Source organism: Drosophila bipectinata, chromosome 3L, assembly GCF_030179905.1.
Source record: "Drosophila bipectinata strain 14024-0381.07 chromosome 3L, DbipHiC1v2, whole genome shotgun sequence".
NCBI classification, from domain to species: Eukaryota; Metazoa; Arthropoda; class Insecta; order Diptera; family Drosophilidae; genus Drosophila; species Drosophila bipectinata.
In genome coordinates, this window is record NC_091738.1 from 22017207 (window position 1) to 22030791 (window position 13585).

Sequence of the window (13585 nt, forward strand, 5' to 3'; positions counted from 1 at the left end):
GCCATTGAATATTTCAGTTTTTTAGGAACCATTCGAACGTGCAACCATTCATTAAATTTATTCTCTTTCCTTAACGCGTGAAACTCAATTTGGTCACACTGACTCGGTTTTTGTTTACATTTTTGTGTTTGTTTACATTTTGCTTCTCAAGAGTTGTCCGATATGCTGCAACCACTCCCGGCACATGCTACGGTAGAGAATCCCCGATATGGCCAGCTCGTCATCGGCCCTCCTGGTTCGGGAAAAACCACTTACTGCGGGGAGGCCCTTAAGTTCTACCGCGAACTGGGTAGGCAAGTTGGCGTCGTGAATCTGGACCCGGCAAACGAAAATATGGCTTACGAGCCGGTGCTTAACGTAATGGAACTAATAACCGTAGAGGACTGCATGGAACACCTGCAGCTGGGACCGAACGGAGCACTCATGCACTGCGCCGAGTTTCTGGCAGAGCACCTGGAGGACTGGTTACTTCCAGCACTACGCAAACTGAGCGCCAGTTACAATTACTTTTTGTTTGATTGCCCCGGCCAGATCGAGCTGTACACACATCACAGAGCTATGGCCCAAGTGTTCGAGCGTCTGGAGCGGGAGCGGTATAATCTGGTCACCGTGAACCTGATTGATTCACACTATTGCTCAGAGCCGGCTAAATTTATAGCCACGCTGCTTATGGCCCTAAACACAATGCTGCGCATGAGCTTGCCGCACGTGAACGTTCTGTCTAAAGCTGACACGCTGCGTAAGCATGAGGCTAAGCTGCACTTCAACGTGGACTACTACACGGATGTGCTGGACATTAAATACTTGTTGGAGAAGTTGGACGACGATCCCAAGATGCGAAAATTTCAAAAGCTGAACGAGGCAATTTGTTCTATGGTGGAGGACTACGCTCTGGTGTCTTTCCAGCTATTGGACGTATTCAGCACACATAGCATGCTCCGTCTTCGGAACCACATCGACAAGGCGAATGGATATATCTACAAAGCGGGCGAGGAACAGACTGTAAACTCGCTCATGGCTTGTGCGGTTGGGGCGGAGGCAGAAGCCATACGCCAGCAGAACGACGTCCAGCCCTATGTTGAGTAAAACTAGGAAGCTTTAAAACTATTTCCATGAATTGGAAAATTAGGGAAGAACTAAACATTTCAATAGGAGGAAGTCGACTTCTCGTAAGTCGATTCTATTTATTAATAAAAATTATAAAAAAATGTTAAGACTCCGTAGAACTTTCCTTAAAATCTGTCCAACAACTGAAAAGTCTTATTTTTATAATTTTATTTTGTTTCATTTGCCGTAATTGTAATGACTATGGGAAAGAGAAAGTACAGAGCTCATTTGAAATTTGAAGCTCACATATTTTCTCAAAGTGCGAGTTTTTAATAGCAACACCCTTAAAATTTATAAACGAAATTTTTGGAAAAATGTCCTTATGCTCGAAGATTCCAATAAGAGCACGTTGAATTTGGGGCAAGCTGGAGTTTAACGATCGAATTCATGTTAAGTTTGCTGTGTTGGAAACTCGGATTAGATGACATTCTCGTACATCTTCGGATTACGCTGAATATTCTCCTCCATGACCTTCTTGTGCATATTCTCCCAGTGTTCCAGCCTAGCCAATACATCGGGTAGAACCTCGCGGATTTTCAGGCGGCTGAACTCGGGCCCGTCTCGCAAGTCCACGTTCGTCCTAAAGTTGTAGTTCGGAGTGTAGCCGTTAATCTTGAGGAAATGGTCGAAGTAGAAGGGCACTATTTGCTCCTGCATGTTGTCCACTGTCAGCAGGGATGTGTGGGTCACTTGGTCCCCGGTGTAGCCATCCTCCCTGAAAGCGCGAACGAAGTTCTTCGTATGCTCGGATATAACAAAAACCTCCTTCTCCTCCGGAACAACCCGTTTCTTGAGAAATAGCCTGGGCAGGCGACCCTCGCGCTTCGGCTTCTTGTAGGGCGGTTCTAAGTTGCGGCGTACCTTTTTCATCTCCATGTCGATGCGTCGCTCCACTTGATAAGCTTGGAACGAGAGCTTCTCCCGGTAGCGCCGACGTTTTCGCAGGGTCGCTTCCACAGCGCGGACCTTTTCAATATCCATGTGCTCAAATTTGGACAGTATCTCCATGACCACATCGCTGATGGCGGCCACCATATCGGCGGTACTGGGAAGCACGTCACTGGTTCCGCGCACGGAGTCTGGGACCACTCGGCGCCAGACTTCGGCAAGCACTGCACGGTGCTTGTTGAAGTCCTCGTCTGCGATGGTCTCTCTGATGGGCTCCCCGAGATACTGATGCACTTTCTGCTCCATTTCCCAGGCGCGGTCCTCCATAAAGAACTTCTTCGCCGACTTGCGGGCCACGTATTCCTGTTTTTCCTTGAGGTGTTTGGAGCACCAATCGTTGAAAGTTTCCAGGCGTCCTTGAAGCTCGGTGTGGATGGAGAGGGTAAAGTGCATCTCCAACAGCAGCATGAAAGTTTTGTTCTTTAGGTTCTCCACACCCTGCAGGAAGGACTCTGCATCCGGGAACACCTGCAGAATTGGATGAACCTTCTGCATGTACACATCGTAATAAAAGGCGCGGATGGCCCAAGCATCGTCCTTGTCGCGCACGCGAATGTTGACGATGGCGCGCTTGGCAATGGAGACATCGTAAGGCTCCAGCTCCAGCTCTTCCTCGGCACCGTCCTCATGCCCCTCGGGCTCCTGCTCCTCGGATGCCTCGGCCTCCGAGCTATTGGTGCGCTTCGACTTCGGAACAAGGTGTATCCAGTCGTGTTCAGCACGCCAGTCCTGGTCTCCCATTAGGTAATGGAAGTTCTGGAGCATGATGCAACGGATCCAGTGACCCTCAATAAACACTATGTCCATGTTGAGCATCATCAGCTCCCGCTCCAGCTCCCGGTACTCCTGCTTCAGCTTGTCGGTGGTTTCGTAGTAGGACTTCACCTGATACACCATCGTCATGGCGGCGTTGTACTCCTTCTTCTTCCACTTGGCGAACAGCGCCTCATACAGGTTCTTTGTGTTCTTCATGTTGACCCAGTGACGCTCGTTCATGCGGTCGTAGATTTTGGTGCGCACCATCTGTCCCTGGATAAGCAGGGACTCATACTTCAGGCGCATGGCGTCCTTGAGCAGCTGAATGCTGGTTTTGAACTTGAACGACTTGATGGTGGCGCGGCTCTTCAGCTCCTCAATGTAGTTTTCATCGAGGTCAGTGATCACAGCCCCATAATACTTGCGGTTGCCCGGACCCAACAGCGTCTTACGCACGTCGGGCACGGCCACCTCGAGGCGCAGACGCAGACTGTTTCGTAACCGCGTACTGAAGGTGAAAAAAGTGTCCTTGGGTCCCAGCATGTCGGCCTGCTCCTTGTGCTGGCCCGAAAAGGGCAGCATGCGGTAGGGATCTTCGTCCTCGGCCGATACGTCGATCACCGCAGCATGGAAGCGGGCCCGTCGCATTTCCTCAAACGGCACCAAAGGCTTTCTTATGTAGTCCAGGGGCAGCTTAGTCTTGCCCTCGATTACCATATAGCTGCCACTATCGTTTGACAGATCCGTGCAGTCCGAGCTGGTCAAAGAGCTCAAGCAGTTCTCGATGCTCTTCAGATCCTCTTCGAGGTCTTGCACCACAGCGCGGCGATCCACCAGAAGGCGCTCCTCCCCCGGTTCTATGTCCTTGGTCTCGTAGATGGCCTCGCGGGTCTCTCGCAACAGTTCCAGGTACTGCTTCCGACCCGGAAAGTCCAGCTTGGCCAGTTCCTCGGGGTCGCGAGAGTGAAACACGAAATCATAGGGCCGGCAAAGATCCGGAACAATCTCCCCTGCGGCTTCCTTGTTGTCCGTCCGGGTGGCGGCCAGATGCTCGGCTATCATTTTGTCAAAGTCGTAGCTGGGCATGGTAAGGTCCCGGTCCACGTACTTGCTGCAAGGCGGATCGGCCCTCTCGAACTTCAACACCGGCTCCTTGACCTTCTTTGCCACATTGGTGATCTCCGGGTACACAGTCTTTGGCTGGTATTGGACATGGACGTTTTTAACCTGGGTGGGCGCCCAGTGGTCGTGGTGGTGCCGTGCTTCGAATATTTCCGAGTAAGGTCGCTTTTTTGTCCGCACGTTGGCAAAGCGGATTTTGTCCGGCTCCGGTTGTTCCAGCAGGGGCAGTGGCGAGTTCTGCAGCACTTCGTTGAAAATGGCCGACGGAATACGCTCGTTGGCGTAATCGCGCTTGCGCCTGGGGTGAATCGTTAGCGTCTTCTCCCTCTCCTTGGGTGCGGGCATATTTCCACGCCATCGAGGCGGCTGGGTTACCTCGAAATTTTCCTGTCCAGAAGTGGCCCGATAATCAGAGTTCCTGTAGCTGCGACTCTGTCGTCGATTCATCCATCGAGTGAATCCACGCAGCTGGCTCGATGACCGGTCACAGCCACCCTCCAAACGGTGCATAGCTTCCTCTTCATCGTAGGGAGGTTCTGGGGTCGGGACCCAGTCCACGTCAAGCTCCTCCTCCACCTCCAGGCACGGGTCTGCCGTTCGCAACTGCTTCTTCTCAATGCAGGGAAGACCGAGCAGTTTCATGCGGCCTAGTTTCTTCTTTTGGCGCTTGGACTTAGCGAGCTTCTGTTTGAGATTGAGATACTCCAAGGTCGTGTTCACTTTAGTGGCATCGAGCTCCTCAATTTCCTCCATCTCCTCCACCGGCCCCCGCCCATCTGGTACGAGTACCTTCTCCGGAAAGACGTAGCGAATGAGATTGAACTTCTTGACGTTATAGGCGGGCTTCGGCTTCACAAGCTTAAGGTTCTTTCTCAGCCGGCGGTGGTAGTGGAGACCCAGGCGTTCGTCAACAAACTCCCGGACAGCACTCTTTCGCTCGCGTCTCTTCATTAGCAGTGGCTCAGGCGGGAACAGATCCAGATTGGGGTCGTCGGGGTCCAGCACTTTGATGATGCCGCGCTCTACGTCCAATTTGATGGGCTCCTTGTGGGGCACGAGCTGGTTGAGCCACTCTTCGCGCGTGAGGCACCCCTTGACCGTTCGCTGGCCTTGCATAATCTGGTGCCGGTGCAGCTTGCCTCGAAGGCCATCCCCGTGCTTGAAGTGGAAGCCGCGAAGCTGAAACTTGTCCCCAATTTTTCCCACCTGGAGATAGTCCTCGTCGTCGCTGCTCTGCTCGCTGGGCGTGGAGCCGACGCTGCCCTCTATGCTCTCATCACAGCGCAGCTTCTGCTCCGCGTCCGGCAGGTTCTTAACTTTTCCCGTCCGCTCCAGGAAGAACTGCTGCGTCACACGCGCCTTGTCGCGCCTCACACAGTCTTCGCGGTGCATGATCGATTTGAGGCGCTCTGTCTCCGTCAAGGTCTTCGGAAAGACCTTCCGCTTCCGGATGATTGGCTTCAGTTCCACGTGCTTTCGAAAACTGCGTTCGATGGCGTCGTCAATGACGGCCACGTCGGCACGCAGGTCCTCCTCGGCCACAGTTCGCCCCTCAATCTCCTTGATGGCTGCATCCTGTTTCTGGCGTTCCTGCATCTGCTCCAGTTCCCTTTGCTTTTTCCGAAGGTAAATGTCCTTGTAGCGAGCAGCTCGACGCCTGCCCTCTTCCTCGATCTTAGCCTTGTTGGCCGGCTTGTCGGGGCTACGATACAAATGGACAAGTCGCGGCGAGCGCTGGGGACTGGGCTCGTGGATTGGCATGTCCTTGATTTTCGTGTTGTAGCGAAGCGGCACCGCCAGGCGCTCCTCTTTCAGCTCAGCCTCCACATTAACCTTGGTGTTTTTCTTGGCTTTGCGCCGCGCCATGTACCGTTGAACTCGCCAAAAAGTCTGTGCGTTCTGCTGTTCCATCTCGTCTTGCTCATAGGTCGTCTTGTAGTCCATGCCATGGAAATCGAGGCCCAGCGGATTCTGCAAGTCAATCACCTCGCAGATGTGGGTGTCGGACGTCTCCGAACCAGTGCTGGCACAAAGATTGTCGCCGTGCTTCACCAACTTGCTGATCAGATTGAATTCTTCCTCCTTGGTCAAGGGCTTGTGGCGCAATGCAACAGGATTGACCAGGCAATGGGTCTTCCGCGGGTCCTGGGTGAGAAAGAACTTCCGGCGCGCCGGCGTCACCTTGGCCAGCTGTTCGTAGTTCTTTGGGCAGCGACCAATACGTGGCCGCGGAGCACCAACCACGAAACTGGCTGGACACGGGCGTTTCCACTCATCCCCATTGAAGTTGGGCGGGCGCGACGAGGGCTTGTGCATCGAATCGATTAGCTCGTCCGAATCTGGGTCCCCAACCACCTCATCATGTGACAGATCTGTGGCCCTTCTGCTCTCAGGTTGCAGCTTTTCGACTACGCTCTGGGAATAAGAGGTGCCACGCATTTTCACCGTCTCGATCCCATCTCTGAAGTGGGAATTGCTGGAGCTTGCAAAGTCCCGCCCCTTACCACGGATAACGCTCTTGCCGCACTCGTCGCGTTTGTGCAGCTCTGTACGCTTGATGTTCACATCAGGAAACTCGAGATTCTGGACGGTCAGTAAATTATTCGAGTCGCGCTGGCCAAAGAAGTCGATGTTTCGGAACTTCTCGATCGTTCTCTCCTCCCGGGTTTTCTTTTCGGGGTTCTTTCTCGGTGGGCACCGGCGGACCAACTTTGGCTCTACCTTAAGCTTCCCAGCATCGCTTCCAGGAGGTCCTTCTGTTTGATGTCTTCGTGCTCCCGGCCCCGAAGGCTCCATCCTCGGAGCCTTTGGTTTATCGGGCGGCTGACTGTTGTGTGTGGCTCTACGCATCTGTTAATTTTTTTTATAACGATCACTAAAAAATAAATATACTTTTTTGTTGTAACAAGCGCTTTCACAGATGGACTGTGGAGAGAAATATTTTCTCCGCACAGACTCGAATCTGACTGAACCTGCTCTGGGTTCCATGTGAAACAATTTCTTGGATAGAGTTCAATATTGATTTTTGAATTTTTAATTTTAGGATTAACAGGCCTGTTGATTACCTGGAAAATGGGAACGGGAAGGACAGCGCTTGATTTTCATGAAGTTATAGGAGTCTACGCGTAAAATCATTTATGTGGCTGCAATTTTAGAGTCTCTAATCTTAGATGGACGGTTTTCTGATCGCTGGTTTCGGTTGTTCTTCGCCTTTTTACGCTTCAGCACACAGAATCTTCAATTTTTAAAAACATGGACAGCGTGGACTGTCCATGGACTGAGTAATTCTCTTAATAACCTTTACATGTTTGACCTTAACATAAGCATCTTTAAAAAACACCAGACACGCTTATAACAATCAATCAGGCAATGGGTTTTAGTTGTTTTTATTTTATTTTAATTTAAAAGAATAGTCGAAGTCTGGTTAGACTGTCTCTTCTCTTAGTTATTTGTCTTTCTTCTCGGCAGCCAAGGAGTTATACAAGCGATTAACCTCGTTCGCCACTAGGTTATCCAGGACGATGCCGTTCTGATCGATGAAAGCGGCGCAGGATTTTGAGCTGGTCTGCTCACGGCGGGCTCCGCTGCGAACGTCTCGAACGCTAAGGGTCAACAAGTACTTGTCGTCGTATTTGCGCATATCCGAACTGGCCTCCCATATGCGCTCTCGCTCCTTATCCTTCTGGACAGCCACGGCAAATGTGCCCTTCTCACGGAAACTGGAATGCAGAGTTAGCACACCCATCAAGGCGAAGTACGCCAGGACGCTAAACAGAAGAACTGGTCTGGACTGGGGAAACGGGTGGGTGAAGTCCCAAGCATGGGCCATTATAGCCACCCCCACTGCCAAGGCGCAGAGGGCTAATCGAGTATTGACCAGCCCGAATTGTTCCTTCAACTGAGGCCGATCGCCCAGCAAACAGGTCTTCACTGCATCGTCAAGAGCGTGCTTAACCGCCGATCCGTCCCACTTGTTTACTTTGACCAGCTGTCGCAAATCGAGAAAAAAGGAAAATATTCAGTGACGTGTCTTAAATGGAATAAACTCCAGTTTTCGAAGCCGGCAAAGCTCTGGTGGCCTTCTTCTGTGCTTTCTCACCTCCTCAGGCGGCTGCAACTTATCTTCCTTTTTGGTCATGTTTACTACGACTTTGGCCCTGTTCTGCTTTTGTTTTAGTAATAAGCAATTGTTTTATTTCCGAAAATAGTTATTTTTTTAGTTTCTTTTTGACAGCACGACAACAATATGCCCAGTGTGTGACCGCCTCCAGAAAACCAAAAATTCCGTTCATATTGGGAACAAGTGTTGGCTAATTCGAATTTTTACTGGGTAAAAAGGACCAGACTTGTCTTTCCTGAGCAGAAAGAATGTGACCAGGTTTTCGAGACCCGATGCAATAAAAAAAAAGGAAAACACGTAGCAGCGTTTTAGGAGCCCGCGGTTAATGTTACGGGAAGATTAATATAATCTCCTACTTTTGATGTGGAAAGAATCGATTTGTAGAAAACGATTTGTTGTGAGGTGACCATCCACCCGCTATTTTTTTTTTACGGAATGATCCCCGCTGAATTGGCTCAATATGTCGATTGATTGTCGAACTAGACACAGTTCTGTCCCACGGGACTGACTCCATTTGGCAATGATCTGCTTTAGCTGCCAGTTTACACCACATTCGATGTTCAATCCGGACATTCCTGGCACTCCTGCCGAAGTCCACCTGAATGAGATTAACAGCAGAGGAGCAGCAGATGAGGGAGTATATCACTAAACGAGATCAGAAAATTTTTCCTTTTGGATTTTCGTGAAATTTTTAATTGTTTTAATTTTTTATTCTTTTACATTAAAAAAGCATACCGTTATAAACGTACCTTGATAAAAAATTTGTTAGTAATAATTTACAAAATAATTTTTTATATATTTCAATAGTACTAAGTGCTCTTTCTTTTCAGTTAAACACTTATTGCAAATTATTAGAGCTTAAATTTTATATTTCTGTCTATTTTTTCACTTTGTAAAATTGTGTTGTTCAATTAAATATAACAAAAAAATATTCACATCGACTTCATTTGCGCCATTAGGTCCTCTAAGCTGGTTTCGTCGGAGACAGTTGCCACATTTTGCTCTTCCGCCTTGTCTTTTTCTGGGGCATCATAGGCCAGCTTCAAGCCCTGTCCTACGACTGCCGACTGCACTGGCTCTGAAACGCTGACGGGTGCATCATCCGCCACCAACTCGATACCCCATTCGTTGGTAGCATGCAGGGGCTCATCGCTGGAACTGATCTCCTCCTTAACCTCTATGGGCTTAGGCCGCGCTTGGAAATCTTTCTGCCTTAACAAACAATTTCTATCATCGCATTGAGGGTTTGGTTTCAGCGTCATCTTCGGGAAAAAGTCGTTTAAAGCATTGTAGCCCAGATAGTCCGAAACCTCGCCAAAGTTGAGTAAATACTTCAAGGCATTTTGCACCAGGAAACCAGCTGTGATGCCCATAGTTGTGGGCAAGGATGCGGCGCACACACCTTCCCTTTTAAGAGTCTTTTCATCAATATTTTCAGCCACTACCAAGGGCGGAGCACAGGCAAAACAGGCTGTGTCTCCCGGGCGAATGAATTGAATATGTCCGGAAACGGCATTTTCCGAGACACCCGACTCAAACCAGTTAAGGTTTCGCTCATTACAGGCAGCATTGATCGCCATTCTGGCTTCAAAATTATCCACGCAGCTTAGGACAAGGTCTACGGGCTGCCCAGGTTCCTTTCCACTCTCTGTAATTGTGGCCAAGAAGCGGTCGAAATTATCTACCGTCGTTATGTTGTAATTATGCGTTTCGATCTCCACATCCGGGTTGATAAAACTAAGAGTACGCGCAGCGGCCTCCACTTTGGAAAGCCCCGCTTGGTCGGGGGTGAAGAACAGCCGGTTCATATTCGCCAATTCCACCTTGTCGTAGTCGAACAGAATTAGTTTTCCGACGCCGCAGCTAAAATAGGGATTCAAATGATGTCAGAGATGCATAATGCATAATAAGACTTTAGCTGCAGCAGACATCTCAGCTTTTTATAACGCTTTAAGAGATTACCGGGTGAGCATATCGGCAGTAACGCTTCCCACGCCTCCTACGCCAACGATGGCTACCGCCTTGTCCCTTATGCGCTCGTACTCCTTCACAATGTTCATCCGCTGAAGTGCCATTAGTCGGCTGTAGGGATTGGAGTCCACCACCTCTGCGGACATACGATCGATCCGACTGCGTGCCTGCCGATTCGAAGACTTCTGCTCCTCCAGCTCAACCTTTAACTCGGCGATGATCGCCTGCAGTTCGTCTATTGCGTGGGACATTCTGGTATCGACCGCTAAGACTTATTTAAGAAAACAATAAGCTAATCAATTCAAACTCTAATTCGCTTTCGATTGCTCTGTCGTCGTGTCACTTTCGCTCCGAATCAGCTGCTGGTCATCAGCAGTGAGACCGTATGGCTAAGCGGCAACCCGGTTGGTGTTGATAAATGACTAAACAAGCGCGCGTTAATTTGAATTAAACTAGTTTAAATAAGCTTATTACTATTAAGAACTAAATCAATAAATTTTAATCTAACTTATATTTTATTACGTTTAAAAAATAATTTTTGCGTTTTTAATAATGTCACGAAAATGTTACTTTGAGTTACGTCTTAAACTATTAAATTTTAGTTACCGGAGGTTTTTTTTTACCAATAGTTTCTATGATGATGGAATCATTTGGTCCCAAGAAAAACGTCCATGTAAACAGGCATTACCATTAAGAAAAACATCCATGTAAACAGCCATTACCGATCTAAAAAAGAATTATTCAGTTGCTGGCTTAAAAGTGGATAAAGTAATAAAGAACAATAGTGGAAATCTCGGGGTTATTGTTCAGTGCATTATCTAAAGATATGCGTTGCTAATATCACTGACATAACCATTAAGAAAAAAGTGATAAATGTGTAAATATTTTGAGTTAGACTGTATTTGCCTAAGATTTGAATCTGCATAAAGATTAAGCCTTCACGTTTCGAAAAAAAATTAATAATAACTTATTAATGGCGATAGTAGTATCAATCCCGTTGAGGTATTTTCCCAGAATTAATAACCTGTGTAGATCAAGGCGGCCTGGAGAAGTTGATTTCCACGACAATGTCAGCAGGATCATCGGAGCGGAGAGAGAAAATTGGAAAGGAAGGGAAGAGAGAAGCAGCATCGCAATGCGGCAGTAGAATCCTGCCGTTTGGGTTCTTGGGTTCTAGAGCGGAGTGATAGGGTTTGGACAGTCTTGAGTCGGAAGACGAAGTCAGGGATTGGCAATGCGGGAGATAGTTACCCTGCAGATTGGCGGAGCCGGGAATTCTATAGGCGATGCGGTAAGTTCTTCTGATCATCAAATTAAGAAGATTCGTCATTTAATGTTAATTATTTTTAGTTCTGGCACGTGATTTCTCATGAGCATGGCGTGGACTACGGCTCCGGACGTTTCGGGGGCACAAGCCCGCTCCAGTTAGAGCGGATCAACGTATTTTTTAACGCCACCGCGAGCAAGAGGTTCTACGCCCGGACCATCATCATTGACACGGAGGCTAGCACCATTCAGCGGTTGAGCTCGAGCAGCCAGTTGTACAGACCGGAAAACTTTGTGGCCGGATCGGAAAGCGCGGGCAACAACTTCGCTAGGGGCTACCACACCGACGGGGCCGAGATTCTGGAGCAGGTACTTGATAGCACGCGTCGGGAAGTGGAGTCCGTAGATTCCCTGCAGGGCTTTCAGCTGCTCCACTCGATCGGAGGCGGCACGGGCTCCGGTCTGACCTCTTTGATCATGGAGGCGTTGGTGGAGCAGTATCCGGACAATCTGCTCTGCAATTACGTGACCATACCATCGCCAAACATGTCCCAGGTGGTCGTCGAACCGTACAACGCGCTCCTTAGCACTCCCGCACTAGTGAACAACTCGCATCTTACCTTCTGTTTGGACAATGAGGCACTTTTTCAGATATGCAATCGGAACCTAAAGATAAAGATGTCTGGCTACGAGCACATCAACCACATAGTGGCTTTGACTATGTCTGGGATTACCACCTGCCTGCGATTTCCTGGCCAGCTGAACGCCGGACTTCGCAAGATTTATGTGAATATGGTGCCGTTTCCTCGACTGCACTTCCTCATACCGGGGTTCGCCCCGCTGGTCACCTGCAAGCAACAGCAGTTTAGCAAGGGAACGGTTTCTGAGCTGGTTCAGCAGATCTTCTCCAGCAACAACCTCCTCTGCGCCATTGATCTGCGCAAGGGAAAGCTCCTGACGGCAGCCGGTATATTCCGTGGTCGGATGTCTCCTCGGGAGGTCGACCAGCTCATGACCGGAGTTCGGAACAAGAACATTAACAACTTCGTCGACTGGATACCGAATAACATCAAGACGGCGATTTGTGACATTCCGCCCAGGGGCCTCAAGATGTCGGCCACGTTCATTGGCAACACGACGGCCATTCAGTCGCTGTTTCAGCGGCTTCTCGATGGCTCAACGGCGATGCTGCGGCGGAAGGCCCATCTGCACTGGTACACCGGCGAGGGCATGGAGGAGCAGGAGTTTATGGACGCACAGCAGGAGCTGCAGGCAATCATCGACGACTACCGGAGCAGTGCCGAGGGGGAGGACTCTGGCGGGGGAGGTGGCGGTGGTGGGGGAAGCGGCAGCCAGGACGGCGAGAGCGGCGACGAGGTTCCCGCCGGGCCCAGGTGTACTTACTGCCCTGAGTAATACCTCCTGCATCCCAAATGCCTGGCGGCTGTTTCCCCTTTCCACCAAGCCGAAGATTCAGGGTAGGGGCTTTCCTTGCATCCTAGCTATTTCTTTCGAGCGTTTCACGAGCATTTTATACCTTTGCAGGGCATGTTAATTTTGTCCATATAACTTCCGACCCTATAACCACCTTCATCAAAAAGTTCTCGGAATTTATTCGGAAAATTAAAAATACAAGTTTATACATCGAAATTTGTTATATTGTCCCCCTCAAAATCATGATGAATATAATAAGAATTCTGAAATATGGTCGAAACTTTTATCTCCACAATCAAAGATTGAATAGAGTTTTGCATAAAAACTTTTTCAAAATATCTTTCTAAATATCTCAGAAATATGCAATTTGTAGGGGCGGGAGGGAGTGTGGCTTATAAATAAATACAAAAATTTGGAACAAACTTGAACTGCTTGTGTATTGTAGGAGTCCTCATGCAAAATCCTATAGCTCTATCTCTTATAGTCTCTGGGATCCACGCGATCAAAATTTTAACCCGTTTGTATGGGAAATTTTACCATATATATAATAATATATGGGTATTTTTCGGACGTATGGGTATAGGACGGACGAACGAAAGGACAGTCAGACATAGCTATATCGACTCGGCTGTCGATGCTGATCAAGACTGATTCCTTGGGCAATTTTTTGAGTTTTTCCATTCTAGTTATATTCTACCCGGACTATCCAATTGAATAAGGTCGGCCGAATATATCCAACATTTGAGATGTATATCCGATCTTCACTGGAAGGGCTTGATCAACTGCGGCTCCGGCCGAAGTTAGCTTTATTATTAGCTATATTATTATTTAAATCATTTAAACTAAAAGGGTTAAAACTTG

General features: G+C 48.8%; 5 protein-coding genes across 5 annotated transcripts; 2 read left to right on the plus strand and 3 right to left on the minus strand.

The window, feature by feature from the left end:
- Positions 1 to 66: 66 nt before the first annotated feature.
- Positions 67 to 1205, plus strand: LOC108131763 (GPN-loop GTPase 2). Its single transcript, XM_017250812.3, has one exon. It carries the CDS (start codon positions 163 to 165, stop codon positions 1084 to 1086), a length of 924 nt encoding a protein of 307 aa, XP_017106301.2. The 5' UTR covers positions 67 to 162; the 3' UTR covers positions 1087 to 1205.
- On the minus strand, positions 1165 to 6906 carry LOC108131762 (uncharacterized). Its single transcript, XM_017250811.3, has one exon. It carries the CDS (start codon positions 6781 to 6783, stop codon positions 1525 to 1527), a length of 5259 nt encoding a protein of 1752 aa, XP_017106300.2. The 5' UTR covers positions 6784 to 6906; the 3' UTR covers positions 1165 to 1524.
- Positions 6907 to 7303: 397 nt separating this feature from the next.
- Spase25 (Signal peptidase complex subunit Spase25) lies at positions 7304 to 8210 on the minus strand. The gene is made up of 2 exons (XM_017250752.3): positions 8033 to 8210; positions 7304 to 7921 (listed from the first exon to the last, which is right to left on the minus strand). Exons 1-2 carry the CDS (start codon positions 8069 to 8071, stop codon positions 7379 to 7381), a joined length of 582 nt encoding a protein of 193 aa, XP_017106241.2. The 5' UTR covers positions 8072 to 8210; the 3' UTR covers positions 7304 to 7378.
- A 531-nt stretch (positions 8211 to 8741) lies between these two features.
- On the minus strand, positions 8742 to 10387 carry Uba5 (Ubiquitin-like activating enzyme 5). Its single transcript, XM_017250750.3, has 2 exons — positions 10016 to 10387; positions 8742 to 9916 (listed from the first exon to the last, which is right to left on the minus strand). Exons 1-2 carry the CDS (start codon positions 10273 to 10275, stop codon positions 8986 to 8988), a joined length of 1191 nt encoding a protein of 396 aa, XP_017106239.2. The 5' UTR covers positions 10276 to 10387; the 3' UTR covers positions 8742 to 8985.
- Positions 10388 to 11089: 702 nt separating this feature from the next.
- betaTub65B (beta-Tubulin at 65B) lies at positions 11090 to 12932 on the plus strand. The gene is made up of 2 exons (XM_017250748.3): positions 11090 to 11315; positions 11375 to 12932. The coding sequence occupies exons 1-2, from the start codon at positions 11259 to 11261 to the stop codon at positions 12704 to 12706; spliced, it is 1389 nt and encodes a 462-aa protein (XP_017106237.1). The 5' UTR covers positions 11090 to 11258; the 3' UTR covers positions 12707 to 12932.
- Positions 12933 to 13585: the final 653 nt, after the last annotated feature.